Here is a 16,373-nt window from a genome sequence, read left to right on the forward strand (position 1 = left end):
ACTGATTAACAAAATAAAAATCCAGTGTGTTTCCCCTGCAAACAGCCATCAGCATATCCTATGTAATTATGTAGCCTATAAATCAACACAGCATGCAAGGACTTCAGTGTGGGGCAAATATCTTAATGACCAAGACATCTTTAACCGTGAAGAATTTATATCTGCATGATCTATTTTTCTCAACCATGCTTCACTTCAGCAGGAGTAACTAATCTTCTGTCAGGGGATGGGTTCTTAATGATTTCTTCCTCATGTTTCTTCTGTTTATTTTTCTCATTTTGACACACTCCATTTTTTTCTTTCGCACTTTCTTAAATCAGAGTGCCCCATCCATCCACCATGTCTGCTTGCTTTTTCTTTTCCTGTGCATCTCTTTAGACATCTTGGAATAAAGCCAGGGCTTTTGGACTCCTGCTTTTCCTAAGGCCCTCTGAGGATGAAATTGGGTGGCAGCTAGGGAAATAGTTAATACCAAGGCAGCATGAGCGTCTTGATGTTATTGTGGGGAGACATTTATTATGGAAAGCAATTGCCAGAGAAGGCTAATGATCACTAAATGTTAACATTTGTAGATCCCCTTCTGTGATGCACAAAGGAACTGCCACATGGGTAATGCTAGAAAGCCATACTTGCTAAAATACTTTGTTGTTTTCCTAGCGCCCATGAAAATGGAGGCAGCTGAGAGATATTAAGGTCAAATTCTATCTCACTAATACACTCATCCCAGCCACCATGCTCAGCCTACTCAGATCCCCATAGGTCTCACTGTCACTGCCATTCCCTTATCATGTACTGTAGATATTTGGTAATAACGATTGCTGTTCTACAGGTAGTCCTTATGGACAGGGAGCTTCCGCCCCCTTCTGTGGATTTTTTGCCATACTTGAGTAATTTTCCTAGGAACCTGGAGATAACATCCTATTGGATAACCCAGTATCCTATATAATAAAGAGGTAATATGCAAATTAACCCTCATGCCCTCACATGATAGCAGCCTATGACCAGGCCTGCAGGGGGGTTAGTGAGGGACGACCAAACAACTGAACAGCAGGCTGTGTGGGGCTACTAGTCCGGCAGGGGGGTTAGTGAGGGACGACCAAATGACTGAACAGCAGGCTGCATGGGATGACCAGGCCAGCAGGGGGGTTAGTGAGGGAGGATCAAATGACTGAACAGCAGGCTGCGTGGGGCGACCAGTCCGGCAGGGGGGTTAGTGAGGGACGACCAAATGACTGAATAGCAGGCTGCGTGGGGCGACCAGTCCGGCAGGGGGTTAGTGAGGGATGACCAAATGACTGAACAGCAGGCTGCGTGGGGCAATCAGGCTGGGGGGGGGGGGGAGCAGTTGGGGGCAACTGGTCAGCAGGGAGGGGGCAGTTGGGGGCAACCTGGCCGGCAGTGGGGGATAGTTAGGGGTGACCAGGCTTGCAGGAGGGGGCAGTTAGGGGCGATCAGGCCAGCAGGGGGGGCAGTTGGGGGTGACCCAGCCGGCGGGGTGAGGGCAGTTAGGGGCAACCAGGCCGGCAGGGAGGGGGCAGTTGGGGGTGACCTGGCCAGCAGTGGGGGGCAGTTAGGGGTTGCAGCGGGGTGCAGGTAAGGGTGATCAGGCCAGCAGGAGGTGCAGTTAGGGGCGACCAGGCAGGCAGGCAGGTGAGAGATTAGGAGCCAGCAGTCCAGAATTGTGAGAGGGATGTCCTGGATTGGAGAGGGTGCAGGCTGGGCTGAGGGGACCCCCCCACACACACACACACACACAAATTTCGTGCACCAGGCCTCTAGTTTTCTATAAGTACGCTGACCTTACTAGATTAAAGATTTCATTGGGGCAGAGGTGCGGTGGTGAGTAAATTGCAAACATTTGGTGTCTTCAGTCTTTAAAAAAAATGTAACTAGAAACTTCATGAGATTCAACAGAATAAGTGTCCATCATGAAATCCAGGAGTCTACCCTGTTCCATCACCTTCTCGGCAAGCTATCCCCAGGGGCTACTAGAAGGGAGGGATAGTAACATTTTCATCTGTGAGTCCCCAGCATCTTCTGATGTTCCTGGTATATAGTTAGCGCTCAGTAATAGTATATTTTAACTTCATGTTGCAGGAATGATGAATTAGGAAGCCCTGTTCTGTGGGAATGTGAGGTGGGTGCTCTTCTCTTTTTGCCAGAACAGCCTCCTGATAGTACATTGATTCTGCTGCTGATTTAGCTGATGTCCATAGCTTTTGGATGTGGTCTCAGTCGTGTATATAAATTGCCAGCATACCAGGGTCTCATCACAGGGGACCTTCTTATATTGTCTAATGTCCAGCTTCTGTTGGAAAACTAAATGAGGGGGAAGGCAGGTATCTAGGAAAGATCCCCAGAGAGACATCCGGTCTGTCCACCCTAGGATCTGTCTTTAGATCAAACCATCACATTAGCTTTTCCATTATAGAGACATCATCATTCATTTGCTTTTTAACCTTATGCCTCAACCTTGATGAAGGCATAGCCATTGGAAACCCCCTCTGCATCCTATTATAAAATAGTGTGGAGGACATTGCCCATTTATCAGTGAGCAGCATTTACTATATATAAAACCCGGGGGAGAGATATCTTTTAGGATTCTCTGCCTGAGGAATCGTTATTTCCATTGTAGGGGCAGACTTTCTCCTTTCCAGCAGTGACAACTGTATATTTGACCATATTTCCTTGATTGTCCTGGTTTCCAGAGGCTCAGAATCATATTTTATTTAATTGAAGCAAAATCCACATAACATAGTTAACCACTTTTAAAGTGTATAGTTCAGTAGCATGTTGTACATTCTCAATGTGGTGCAGCCATCACCTCTGTGTAGTTACAAAACTCAAGCAGTCACTCTGTCCCCACCCCCTGGCAATTTCTAATCTACTTTCTGTCTCTGTGGGTTTACCTATATAGTTCAGCTATTTTTTAAATTATCTATTAACCTGCGTGGCCAAGGCATTTGTAGTTGCTTTTTCTTCTTCCTTAGTATTTCCTTATATTGCATATTTTGTTTAAAGCAAGCAGCCTCCAGACGTTTGTGGAAAGAAGCTGAGTGGAGACATATACAAATAAGGACATCCTTCTTTTTACCTCCAGAGCCACTCACCGCCCTTCTCCTTGCTGCTCTGTGCCATGCCCTGTTGCCCTGCATGACAGGCTCTCATGCCTCTGGCTCCTTCTGGGTTTAGCTAATAGTGAATCATGGCAGGAGGTCAGAGGGAGGGAGAACAGTGACAGAGGGTGTTTTTCCCTGGCTTCCTCCCTGTAGACTCACTGGGGCTGGCTGCATTCTTTGATGGAAGGTCCCAGCTCCTGTCAGGTAGCCCTTTCTGCAAATATCCTCTCCAAATCTTGGTTCCACTAACAGTTCTATCCTTTGCTTCTTCGGGTCTAGTGAGGCATGAGGTCTAATGGGGCATGGTGCCCTGTTGCTTTTGGCCCTAGAGTATTCCCTATGGTTTCCCTACAACCTTATCACATCTTTCTAAATAGCCCCTTATGACACTCTCCTCAAATTATCCTAATTTGAGTACCATCTGTTTCTGGCTAGGACTGAAATAAGCACCTTCTACTCTGTGGTTCCGTTCAGCTGTTAGTCATCATGGTTTGCTTAGAGTCCTCTATAGTTAGGCCAGTCTGGCAGATTCTCCTAGGGCCAGATAGCGTCCTCTCCCAGACACCCAGTGCATCCACATCTCTTCATGGCCTTGAGGTGAAGGGTATTTGTCTATTTCTTGGGTGATTAAGCAATCTCTGGAGATATGGTGTCAGGAACCTACCCTTCCTCTATGTTGTGGCTCCATGCCCCTGTCTTCATGGCTGAACGTGGCTCACCAGTTCTGGGCACATATGGTAACAGCAAGAAGTAGGAAATGAGGAAGAGGCAGACACAGCCATTTTTTCAGAGCACATCCAAAATGGGTCACATCTCTCTTCCACCCACTTCCCATTGGCTGGAACTTAGTCACAGGGCTGCACCTCACTGCAAAGGAGTCTGGGAAATGCTGTCCTTAACTGGAAAGCCATTTGCTCAGCTAACACTTAGGAAGCTTATTACTGAAGAAAAGGGGAAGATAGGATACCAAGGGACAATTGTCATTTTCTGTCATTTGTAAGAGATTAAGTTAATAAGTAACAGAGAAACTTGATTACTCTCATCTGTTAAGCTAAGTAAGTTTATCTTTAGCCATGAGCAAACCAGATGGGAGAGCATATGTGATTGCCACCTCACAAACCTACCTATTAAAATTCAACAAGTCTATAGGAAGTCATTTGGGAAATTAGTCCTTCTAAAATTAGCCCTTCTAAAGTTCTATAAATACATGTAGAAATAGCCTGGTAGGCCAGAGCCTCCTGTGAGGTTCAATCTGAGCAGGAAGAGAGGTTGCCAGGGGGCACCACGCTCAAAGAAGAGGACAGCAAGCTTCTGGATGGAGCTGGTGACATCAGAGCAGGTGCACGTGGGTTGCAGCAGAACTTTGACTATTAGAGTTGAGAGGCAGGCAGGATCAACTACTCTCATCATGGAAAGACAACTAAAACAGGGGCTTCAGGGACTGACCCAAAGTCTTTCTAGGGCGCCCCAACTGCCACAGATGAGGAGCAAACCACTATTGCATATAGGCACAGGGACCACTCAATATAAACCCCTAGGTGAGGGGAATTCAGACAGCAAGGTGAGCAAGAGCAGAGAGTAGCAGCCACTGTAGGGTTAGGTTGGGAACAATCTCTGGGAGTTAGTAATAATATAATGGGGAAATGACAGCCATGAAACTGCAGAACCAAAAAGTCCTCTTAGCAGACCAAGATTGTTGGCTCCTTCCAGCTATTAGCAATGAGGCTCTGCCCTGGAATTGACAGGAAGAGATACAGGCCCTAATGGTCTCTCAACCATTTTTAGAACTAAATAATTTCTTTTTTTCAATATGTTTTTAGAGAGAGAGGAAAGGAGAGGGAGAGAGAGAGAGAGAGAGAGAGAGAGAGAGAGAGAGAGAGAGAGAGAGAGAGACATCGATGAGAGAGAAACATCCATCAGCTGCTTCCTACACACCCCCTAAAGGGGATTGAGCCCACAACCCGGGTATGTGTTCTGACCAGGAATCAAACCGGTGACCTCTTGGTTCAGGGACCACACTCATCCAACTGAACCACACCAGCCAGGGCAAAATATTTCTTTTTTTTAGGACTAAATTATTTCAATATCACCAATCATTTGTTGCTGGCATGAATATTCTGTCTTTACCTCATTTAAGAAATGTGTTATTGCATCTCAGACTGAAAATGGCTCTCCCCATGCAACTTTCATCTTCGGGAGTCAGTGCAGACTGCCTGAACCTCAGCAGCAGGAGTACAGACTTCCTGTTTACTATATCTGAGTGGCGCCTTGGTGATAATGACAAGTTGTATTAATGAAGTCTCAAACACCAGAGCAGTAGGAAATGAGAAAGACAGTCTTGAAAAATGAGATGACTCAAGGCTTGAGGTCATAATATATCAATGATAATCATGTTCTATAAGGCACTTGGAAAATTATAAACTGTTTAATTACACATTGATTTTGGTGTAATAAACACTTGAAAATATACCATTTTATAGGTAAGCAAGCAGACTTGGAAGGTTTTAGTAACTTGTCTAAAGAATCATAATCAAAATATTGTGAAGAGAAGAGTTAAATGCAGATGTTCTAACTCTGTGTCCAGGACTTTTTCCTGTATGACCCCTGCCTCTTCTGAGCTTTAAGCGATTTCATGAGTTTTCTCATTTGTCCATACATTCGTTCAACAGCTATTGATTGCACACTCCTCTGTACCCATCACTATCCCAGGCACTGAGGATGCTGTGATAGACAAGGCATAGTCTCTGCCTTCGCAGCAAGCCTACAGTCTAGGGGGGGATAGAGGCATATAACCCACACTGCCTTTTATGCCACTGAGGTGTCTGCTACAAGCAGGAATACAGCTGGCTGTGGGCGCACAGAGAAACCATGAATCAGGAGAGGATCCCCAGAGGAACTGATGTTTACACTGTGTCCCCAAGGTTCAGTGGGACCTGAAGGAATGAAGAGTATTCCAAAGCAAAAAATAAAGCATGTCTGAAGTCACTCCTGAGGGAGAGGTGACCCCAGATCAGGTCTAGATTAATGAAAGAACCAATGGATTTACAGATTCAACAGTAAATGCATTCCTGCTGTGTGGCTAATTAGAGACATCATTTATTTATCTACCCATCTATCCATCCATCCTTCCATCCTCCCTCCCTCCCTCCCTTCCTCCCTCCATCCTTCCCTCCCTCCCTCTCACTTTCCTGCCCTACCTTCCTTCCTTTCTTCAAGCCATCCAGCCATCCAGAGTAGGTGCTAAGATGTTTATTACATGGATTAATTAATTTTAAAATATTTATTGAGAGACCTAATATGTGCCAGGCACTGTATGCGCCAAGTGATGTAGAGGCATGAAGATACATGGACCTTATCCCAGCTGACGTGAAGCTTAGCATGTAATTGAAGAGACGGGCCTGTGCCCGTATTACTGAAGACCAGCTGCATGGAACAGGTGTCCTAAGAGATGCCCCAAGAAGTTACCACTGGCTGTGGGGATGTCATTTGGAGGAAATTTTAAGTTTCAGTGATGAAATCGATAGACCAATATCAGACTGAACATTATCCATTTGTGTGTGTGTGTGTGTGTGTGTGTGTCTGGTTGCTTATTTGTCTAATTTTGTTTTGTTTTCTGATATTCGTTCTTTCATAGATTCTGTGGCAACAGCATCCGGGCCATTACTAGTTGAAGTTGCCAAAACTCCTGGTGCCAGCCTTGGCGTTGCCCTTACTACCTCGATGTGCTGTAATAAGCAGGTCATTGTCATAGACAAAATCAAATCTGCAAGCATTGCGGACAGGTGAGTGTTGTAGGAAGCATCAGCTTTTCAAAACTGCATGTGTGTTAAAACACACACACAAATAGTATATAGACTAGTATACAGGTTTTTATATATGTATATACATGCATATGTGATACATATACATACACACATAGTAAAACACAGTTCTCCTGCCAATTTACACAAGTTTCAGCTAGAAAACAAGTTAGTGTACTAGGGCTTAAAAATTCACCTCCCTTATCAGCCACCCCATGATGTAATGTCACCTCCTCCAAATGTTTGGTGTGGCCTTTGAAAATGGAAAAGAAAAAAGTCAGGCTGAGCAAGTTTTCCTACCATGTCCTGGGACAAGGGCAGCTGAGCAGAACTTTATTAGGATCCATGCAGGGAAGCCATGGTGTTCCCTGACAACAGTTCAGTCCTGCCACCGTAAAGGCCCAGTCCTTTTTTCTTAAAGGAATAAAACAATTTTTTAATTACACCGTCTTTAAAGAAAGGTCCAACTTTTAGTATGTTAATCTTAGGGTTTCACAAACTTCGAGGGTCCCTAAAAACATCATTCATTCCTATGACAGTAAAAATAGGAAGTCCGTTTTCTTGAATTCCTTTTCCTAATTGGTATTTTAGACTTACAAGTTAGAAGAGGGATAACAAAGATGACTTTACCACCTAATACATTATGTTACAGCTCCCGGTAAGAAAATGCCCACCTCCCATAGCTGAAGCACTCCAAGTACCTCCACGTGGAATTATAATTGTAGATGGAAGAGATGACTTGAAATGCTTTTGTCTTGAGAGGGGGACTGTTCTCATGGTGGACATTTTTAGATAAGATTGAATGCCCAGTTCACCCTGCATGTCTTCAGCCCACTTCCCCATATGCCCTCACCATGCCTAGTACACCTCTGGCTGTGTGCAGTGACCTGCAGCAACCCCTGTAGTGGCCAGCCTACTGCCCCACTGTGGTCTTACCCTGCATTCTGTCCTTTAACCATGATGGCCACTGATCCAGGTGTGTCCAGTTCAGTGGTGCAGGATGCTCTCATTTCCTCCGTCTTTTCCCATCCACAGGGGGAAGCAGTGTCAGGAGCTGTCCACTTGCCTGGTACATCAAGTGTGGTGCTGATCACTGTGTTTTTCTCTGCTCACCCAGTAGCCAGTCTCTGAGCTCAGTGAGATGTAGCAGCCCCCCTGCCCCCTGCACTCCCCATCTCTCACCACGCAGGCCTTGGTTTAGTGCCTCCTGCATAATTCCCACCGTCTTTGAGAGCTTTTGTACTCATAAGTGTTTAACTCCAGAATAACAAACCAAAACACAAGAATACAAGAACTGGCGATCTGGGGGCCTGAGTGAAAAGATTATGAGGAAGCATTAGCTGAACTTCCCCAAGTTACTCCCCTTCACACATAAAATAGTTGTCAATGTCCCTGTTCAAACTCCGTGAGTCACATCTTGACATTCTGAATAGTTACCAATCGTATTTATAAACACAAAAACCTGAGAGGAAACATCACAGAAAGAGGCAAGGGAAACACATTGCCCATCCTTCCCTGTCCCCCTGCTCGTTTCCCCTCAACATTTGGCACCTTTGCCCCCAAATAATTGTGTGCTGGTTTTCGAAGGACAAGAGGAAAACACTTCATTGAGTTTTTCTGTATTTGCCACAAGGTTTTACATTCCTATTCCTATGTTCTTAACATTTGCCAGGGTGTTTCCTATAACACTCCAGTATTTTTGGTGGGGAGAAGGGGTGTAAATGGAAACTGGGAAATTTTAACTTTGAAGGACATGAAAGCCACATTCCAAAGAGGAAGTGCACTGAGCCTTTCCCCTCCCGCAGGTGTGGAGCGCTGCACGTGGGCGATCACATCCTGTCCATCGACGGCACCAGCATGGAGTACTGCACGCTAGCTGAGGCGACCCAGTTCCTGGCCAACACCACCGACCAGGTCAAGCTGGAGATCCTTCCCCACCACCAGACCCGCCTGGCGCTGAAGGGACCTGACCACGGTGAGGCCCTCGGGATAAGTCTCTGCTTTCTCTGCGCAGTTGCTGCTCCTTCCAGCAGAGCTAGGAAGATCCTGGGTTTAATTCTGCCTTAGTCATTTCTTTTCAAAACAGCAGGTTATCTTTGTTTGCTGGTCTTTATCCTCCGAATCTCTTTTGCTAAGACGCATGTCATTCACTTAAAAGCCCCACATTGAGCAAAGAAACCTTGTTTGAGAATGTTTTGAAGAATTTTCAGGCTAGTAATATTTGATATTTAAAAAACAAAACAAAACCCTTGGATGTACATTGAGTGTGGAGAGAAGGGAAGTTATTTGATAACCTGTTATATTAAATTTCCACTCTATTTGAAGGACAATGAAGGTAAATAGTAAAACTTTCATTTTGTAAATAGTTATAAAATGGGTATTAATAGCAGATCCTTCAAATATTTGGGAGTGGGGAATAGTTGTGTGGAGAGTTGATTTTCTCTATATTTTGTCTGTTTGCCAGAGGAGTGTATTTCTTACAATGGAGAACAACCTTTCTGACCAAATATCTTCCCTGAGAGAATCCTAATACTTGAGTACACCTATTCAATAGCAAGTGTCAGCTGAGGGAATCTACAGTGTTACCATCCCACAAATCACAGTTTGCTGAGTATTTATAGGGTGGGCAAACGTAGGTTTACAGTTGTTCATATGGAAAATAATACAATCATCCTATATAATAAAAGGATATTATGCAAATTGACTCTAAGGGTGGAATGACTGGTCACTGTGATGCACACTGACCACCAGGGGGCAAATGCTCAATGCAGGAGCTGCCTCCTGGTGGTCAGTGCACTTCCACAGGGGGAGTGCCGCTCAGCCAGAAACCGGCTCATGGCTGGCCAGTGCAGCAGCGGTGGTGGGAGAGGCCTCCATGGCAGTGCTAAGGATATCCGACTAAGCCGTTAGTCGAGCATCCCCCGAGGGCTCCTGGGCTGCCAGAGGGACGTCTGACTGCCAGCTTAGGCCTGATCCCCTGGGGAGCAGGCCTAAGCCATCAGTCTGACATCCCCCTAGGGGTCCCGGACTGCAAGAGGGCACAGGCCAGGCTGAGGGACTCCCCCGAGTGCATGAATTTTTGTGCACTGGGCCTCTAGTTAATAAATAATAATAATAGTAGAATAAACTCTGTGTTTCACATACTCACAACTGTAAACCTACTTTTGCCCTCCCTTTATATAGCCTTCACCTGGGCCTCTTTAAGGAAAACCTGGTGCAAGAAAAAGTACTTTGAGCCCAAAATCAAATAAAGAAAGACTCCCCAGTGGGGCCTTTATTCCAGTTCCTCCTCCATCCTTTTCCTTAAGACAAGTGCCCTCCTTTTTATTCCTGAAATCAAATCCTGGAAGCCTCCAAGGTGCCCTGGAGGTGAAGAAGGCACTGCTGTGTGTGTAGAGAAAGAGAACAGTTTTCTCTGTAATTGTAATTTTGCTTATGAGGAGGTCATTTGCGTTACGTGTCTCCCACCTCCTAAAACACACTGCACTTTTCCGCAATTTGAAAAAAAGAGAGGGACCAGTTAATTTTCATACTGAATGAGTCAGCTGGATGCAACCTCTTTTAATTAAATGGAGCTTAGGCAGCCCTGGAGCTAATGAAAATCTCTAGTACAGCATTACCTTTATCAGATTTTAATTTTACACATTGGAGTGGAGGGACGATGCCGTACAGGCAGGTTATGAAGAAACTCTGCCTCATGTGAGGCTCTCAAAGGACGCAGTTCCCGGGGGCCGCTCCTGTCGGGAGGCCCCATGGGCCTTTCCTGCCTGCAACTGGCTGAGAGGAGAGATTTCTAGGACTGTAAGTTTCTCCTAAACTCATCTGCAGCCGTCATGGATTTGGAGCACAGTAGGGAGGAGAGCGCACATTATGTTGCGCTTTTTCAGCGTGAGGTTTTGCTTGGCAAGTTCTGGTTTCAGTGAACCAGAAATGTTGAACAGACTCTTTAAAAATGTCATTGTCCTTAGCAACCTCATTTTTTCTCCTAATTATTTGCCCTGTATACAAATCATAAATAGTTCAAGTTGTTTCCAGCGTGGGAAATAATATGTTTACCTGCCAAAACAATTTGAGAACATGAATGTATACACTAAAATGTATGGAGACCAAGAACAAATTCTTTTTCTTCACTGTAGAGAACATGATGTCATTTATGATTTTTCAGGGAACTGGTAATTTACGTAATTCTAATTTGTGACCATATCATCCACTTTTGCTGACAATTGCTCACCATCTTCCTTATCGAGCATAGAAGCAGCTCCCTACATTTTACATTAAAATCGGACTTGCATTTCCAAAAGGAAATAAATATAGGCTCCTAAGCATAATTAGATCACAGTTATGAAGGGGGGAAAATAGCCCCCAAAATGGTGTTCATAATCCTCAAACTTCTCTTTTTGTGATTAGTAGCATTGTCTTACATAGTTTTACACTTTTTCCACAAGAAAGTTCTGGTTATTTTTCCAAGATCTCTGATGCCTAAACAGCATATCTCTCATCCCAGGTGGAGGGAGATACAACATTTTCCAAATTGTGTTTATCAACAAAGCATTCACCAGTGTTTTTATGAAACATAGAAATGGGCACATCAACTAGCAATCAGAGATTGACTGTGCCTTTTGCTAGTAAATAACCCAGCAAGAATGACTTTTCAATGAGGTTAGGAATTGTACCCAAAGAGGATCTTTGGGATACTTAATCATAATTGAAGGAAACTGAGACTTTAGGGGGTAAACGTAAGCGGAATTGCTAGGTTTGATATATTCTGTGCCAAGAGGATGTGCATCGGCAAGCTCCAGGAACCACCCCAAAGTTGCTGTTGCCTGTACCCTCAGATGCCCCAGACAGGGCAAGAGGGTGCGCTTAGAGAGGAAGACAACTCCAAGGCAGATACCTCTTAAGACTTCAGCAATGATGTCACCATGGAATGATGGAACAGCATTGTATTTTCACTATTTATTTATTTGTAACAAAGGCAGAGGCAGTGTAGTGTGGTGGCTGAGGGAAGGGACTCTCGAGTCGTTCTTCCAGAGTTTTAATTATGGCTCCACCACTTGGGACCTTAAGCAAGTTATCCAACTTTTCTATACCTCAGTTTCTTCTTCTGTAAAATGGATGTTAGAGTAATACCTACCTCACGATTCTATTGAGAATACTGTCTAAGATAATCAATGGGAAAGCACTTAGCCAGTGTCTGGTATATAGCAAGTATTCAGTGAAAGTTTTCTGTCATTATTGGGACCATTAAATGGGAAAATGTGTATGAATGTTTTTTTGCAAAATGAATTTGATAAAAATGTAACATTCTAGCTTTCTATAGTAACAAAGTCTAACCTATTCCGGTGCTCTCTCCTCTATGAGACAAGCCGTTATATAGACTTAGACAGTGTTTAAAAAAAATGTTAACATTTTCTTTTTAAACTCCTGAAATACTTGCCTAATATAAGACAGCCCCAAAAGTTCCCAGTTACTTTCAAAGCATTCCATAAAGAACCGGATCAAAAATTCAGTTTAGAATTCTGAAGTCCACTCACTATACTTCATGGGAAGCACAGGCAATATTTTGTAAAGAGTAAAATCGATGGCTGTGGGTGTAGATTAGCCGGGCCCAGCAATGATTGCACGTTGCTATAAAACATGGTGTTCTACACCATGACGTAGAATAAGGACGGTGAAGGAGAATCCATTAGGGACTTGCCTTGCAGCACTTTATCAGAAGGAAAATGCTGCAGCAATGCAGACATGGGCACTCTCCCTGATATTCCTATTCGTCATGCATTCAGTTATTCATTCATTCATTCGTCAGCCACTATGTAATAGGCTTGGTTAAAGTTGCTACAGTGCATCTAGTAAGCAAGACAGCAATGTAGATTCCTATTCTATGGATTTCTAATATAAAGGGACAAACACTGAAAATACATTAAATAAATGAAACAGTAATAAGTGCTATGAAGAACATAAAACAGTAATAGGATAGTGTGGGAGAAGGCAGCTACTTCCGTCACAGAAGTCGGCTACAACTCTGAGGAGGTAGCAGCTGAGCGGAGCTGAGATCTGAATGATGAGGAGGAGCCAGCCATGCAAACAACTGGGAGGAGAATATAGAGGCAGAAAGAATAGGAACTGCAAATGCCCTGAGGTAGGGAGGAGCCTGGCTTGTATTACCAACAAACCTAAGACCATTGTTGGTGGAACAATCAATGATGAGTGGAATGATAGGGTATGAAGCTGGAGAGATTAATAGCAGTCACATCTGCATCTCTTGGTCATTGTAACCCAGTGGTTCTGAACTTTCCAAATGCTGCAACCATTTAATACAGTTCCTCATGTTGTGGTGACCCCCAACCGTAAAATTATTTTCGTTGCTACTTCATAACTGTAATTTTGCTACTGTTATGAATCATAATGTAAATATCTGATATGCAGGATGTATTTTCATTGTTACAAATTGAATATAATTAAAGCATAGTGATTAATCACAAAACAATATGTAATCATATATGTGTTTAACGATGGTCTTAGGCGACCCCTGTGAAAGGGTCATTCGACCCCCAAAGGGGTTGCGACCCACAGGTTGAGAACCGCTGTTGTAACCCATTGAAGCAGCCAAAATGAAAATTTTCATATCAGACATAGTAACAAACTTAATATTGGTCATACTTTAGAACACTGAGTAGAAAATCAAATTGAAACAATACTGGAATTAGAATGGAAACACAGTATACATTTTTTTAAAAATAAAAAGGATGCCAACATTTTAAAATAAACTTTATTAAAATTTTGTAGCATCTTAAGGAAATATAAGAAAATGTGAAATATTTTAAGAATTGATTATTGCTTTCAAATGTAAGTACCTTCTTTCAAAAATACAAAAAAAATGTATTATGTTGAGACTTTTATCTTCTCCTTATTAGGATACAGATAAGATTCTGATATTGATAGATGATTTGAGTGATTTAATGTTGAGAAAAATTAAGTCCAAGTCCAAGTGATGGATCATAGAGCAATTAAGTCAGAGCAGTAAACTGTGATGTGTGGCCAGTAAACCACTTGAATCATGAGCCTATGAGATTTATTGTTTCTTCTTTTTTTCTCTCTCAAAACAAATGCCACTAACTAGCCAAGATTTGCAAATCTTCAATTACTAATCATGTGCCATAAATCATTATGGGGTTGACTTTTAAGTTTTAAAAAATGGTTTTAATCGCTGCCGTGAGGCACTGGGGGGAGATTAGAAATTGATTCAAGAGGCATCTTTAAAAGAGGGGGGAAATGGGCTGGGGAAAAAACATGCATTAGTCTTGGGAAGTTGAAAGTTTCCATCCTGATTTTAATCATCTGTTTTGCTGACCACTGAGAAAAGGGCAAAGGCAGTAGACAGTAGATTTTTTTTTCAAGAAGCTTTCATTTTTGTTACACTTCTTATTTGTGCAATTCAGTTATTTTTCCTCTTTTTTGGTTGTTTGTTTTTCTTATTTCCCATCATCACTTCATATGGGCAGTGAAAATTCAGAGGAGCGACAGGCAACTTACCTGGGATTCCTGGGCCAGCAGCCACTGCAGCCTCCACACCTACCATCACTCTAACGCGCACCACCCTGACCATGGCAGACTGCCGGCCCTGACATTCCCGAAAGCGCCTCCTCCAAACAGCCCTCGTAATGTTCCAGGCTTTCTCCTCCTGGTCCTTTATTTCAATTATCTTCATCTCCCTCCTTGCTCATCTGATTCATACCGTATTTGGTTTCATGGGCACTGTATGCTTTTTTCGTTGCAGCAGCTTATCATGTCTCACATCCCCCATGTCTTTTTCTTTTCCATCAGAACGCATATGGGGAGAGGATATAAATGTCCAGAATGCTTTACATGTGGTCAGGAAATAACCACTCAGAATGTTATACAGCGTACAGTATTTGCAGATCTTCTCTGAATATGTGGAATCACATGCAAAAGTCATGTCAGAAAATACCTATGAAAATGAGATTACGTATCTGACGCATTGTGTTGTTTATGAAGAAACTTGTTTTAATGTTTGGGATTTTAGTGTGTCTGAAGCAAAACTCATAGAGCTTCTCTGTGTTCCACTATGTGTACGGGGACCATCTGCCCCTCAGGTGTCCATGGGCTCTTGTAACTCAGAAGCTAAAGCGCTGCGTCCCGAGCCCTGTCTCTGTCTGGTTGGGGCACTTACTCGCTACCGTTGTGCGTCCTGTGTGTCTTCCTGGGTTGTCGCTGGTTGGCACGTGTGGCAGGCTCACACCCCACCTGGGAATGCTCTGTGCCAAGTCTTCATTCTCTTACAGCAGCTTTGGTGTCTTCATCCTTCTCTCCTACCTCCATGAGTGCATACAGCCTGAGTTCCCTGAACATGGGGACTTTGCCTCGCAGCCTCTACTCCACTAGTCCACGTGGAACCATGATGAGGAGGAGACTGAAAAAGAAAGACTTCAAAAGCTCACGTAAGTGGAATGGTAGCCAGTGCTGTGTGGCCTGGAGAAAGCGTGTGGGCAGATTAGAGTCTTTGGTCCACAGAGGTCTGTGGGAAGAGTTTACAGAGCCTGCTCATCAGGCCAGATGCCAAGCAGGTCCAGCTCGGTGCCAAAGACCATTAAAGTGATATCCGTTATCTCTAGGATAGTGATTACAGGGGATGCAATTTCAGATTGAATTAGTTCATACTACCCTTGCCTATGACTTTTTATGTGAAACTTTTTCTTGCTCCTTTGATCTAACAAAATGACTTAAGATGTGATTTTTTTCCTTTAAAACTCCTTCCCTGTGTTCAGGGTAGCTTCGAGCATGACCTTTGTTCTTAGTTTCTTATTCGCTCTAAAGCAGTTTTTTGAAAACTATGTCTCCTTTTTGGTAAATATAAGAACCTCACACTTTTGTTTAATGCCATTAATATCTCATTCCCTAAGATTCCAATACTTTCCCCAGGGACCCACCCCATTGAGAATCACAGCTTGAACATATATTTCTGTTGCCCACTTCAGCCTTAAGAAGATGAGAGGGATGTTCATCTTTACAACAAGCATCTTAAAGTCCAGGAATTTCAAATAGAATTCTTGGAAATATGACCCTCTGGGACAGCCATGCTCAGTATAGACCAAGCAAGACTAGGAAAGTGTGCTTGGCTACTTGCTTTTGGATGACTGGTTATACACATACTGGTAAAGAGAAAAAGGGTAATGATTGTGTGAACAGGGAAGAAATTCAAATAGCTCCTAATTTTTCTTGCTGGGGAAGATCATAATTTCTCATCATCATCACATTACGTTTTAGAGGAAGAGAACACCTATCTTTCCAGCGAGATCTAATTGTAGTCTAGAGCGTGCATGGGTTGTATCCTATGTGTCCCTTTTGGCCATGGTTGTGATTCCTGTAAAGAAGCTCAAAGGAGATAGGGTCTCTTCCTGGAATTACCATGAGAATAAAATAAAGAACACCCTTA

At 43.4% G+C, this 16,373-nt stretch overlaps 1 protein-coding gene and 1 pseudogene across 6 annotated transcripts in view; both read left to right on the plus strand.

The window, feature by feature from the left end:
* Positions 1-16,373, plus strand: part of GRIP1 (glutamate receptor interacting protein 1) — a 669,834-nt gene that overhangs the window by 567,628 nt on the left and 85,833 nt on the right. For 4 of the 6 annotated variants that reach the window (XM_036297634.1, XM_036297636.1, XM_036297635.1 and 1 more), the window contains 4 exons: positions 6,754-6,901; positions 8,725-8,894; positions 14,422-14,577; positions 15,223-15,378. In XM_036297634.1, coding sequence (XP_036153527.1) covers positions 6,754-6,901; positions 8,725-8,894; positions 14,422-14,577; positions 15,223-15,378 — 630 coding nt within the window. The remainder of the gene's footprint in view (positions 1-6,753; positions 6,902-8,724; positions 8,895-14,421; positions 14,578-15,222; positions 15,379-16,373) is intronic. The other 2 variants (XM_036297637.1, XM_036297638.1) reach the window with 1 other exon arrangement.
* On the plus strand, positions 12,216-12,307 carry LOC118652330 (annotated as a pseudogene).

The sequence above is a fragment of the Myotis myotis genome, unplaced genomic scaffold (assembly GCF_014108235.1).
Source record: "Myotis myotis isolate mMyoMyo1 unplaced genomic scaffold, mMyoMyo1.p scaffold_m19_p_3, whole genome shotgun sequence".
NCBI lineage: Eukaryota > Metazoa > Chordata > Mammalia > Chiroptera > Vespertilionidae > Myotis > Myotis myotis.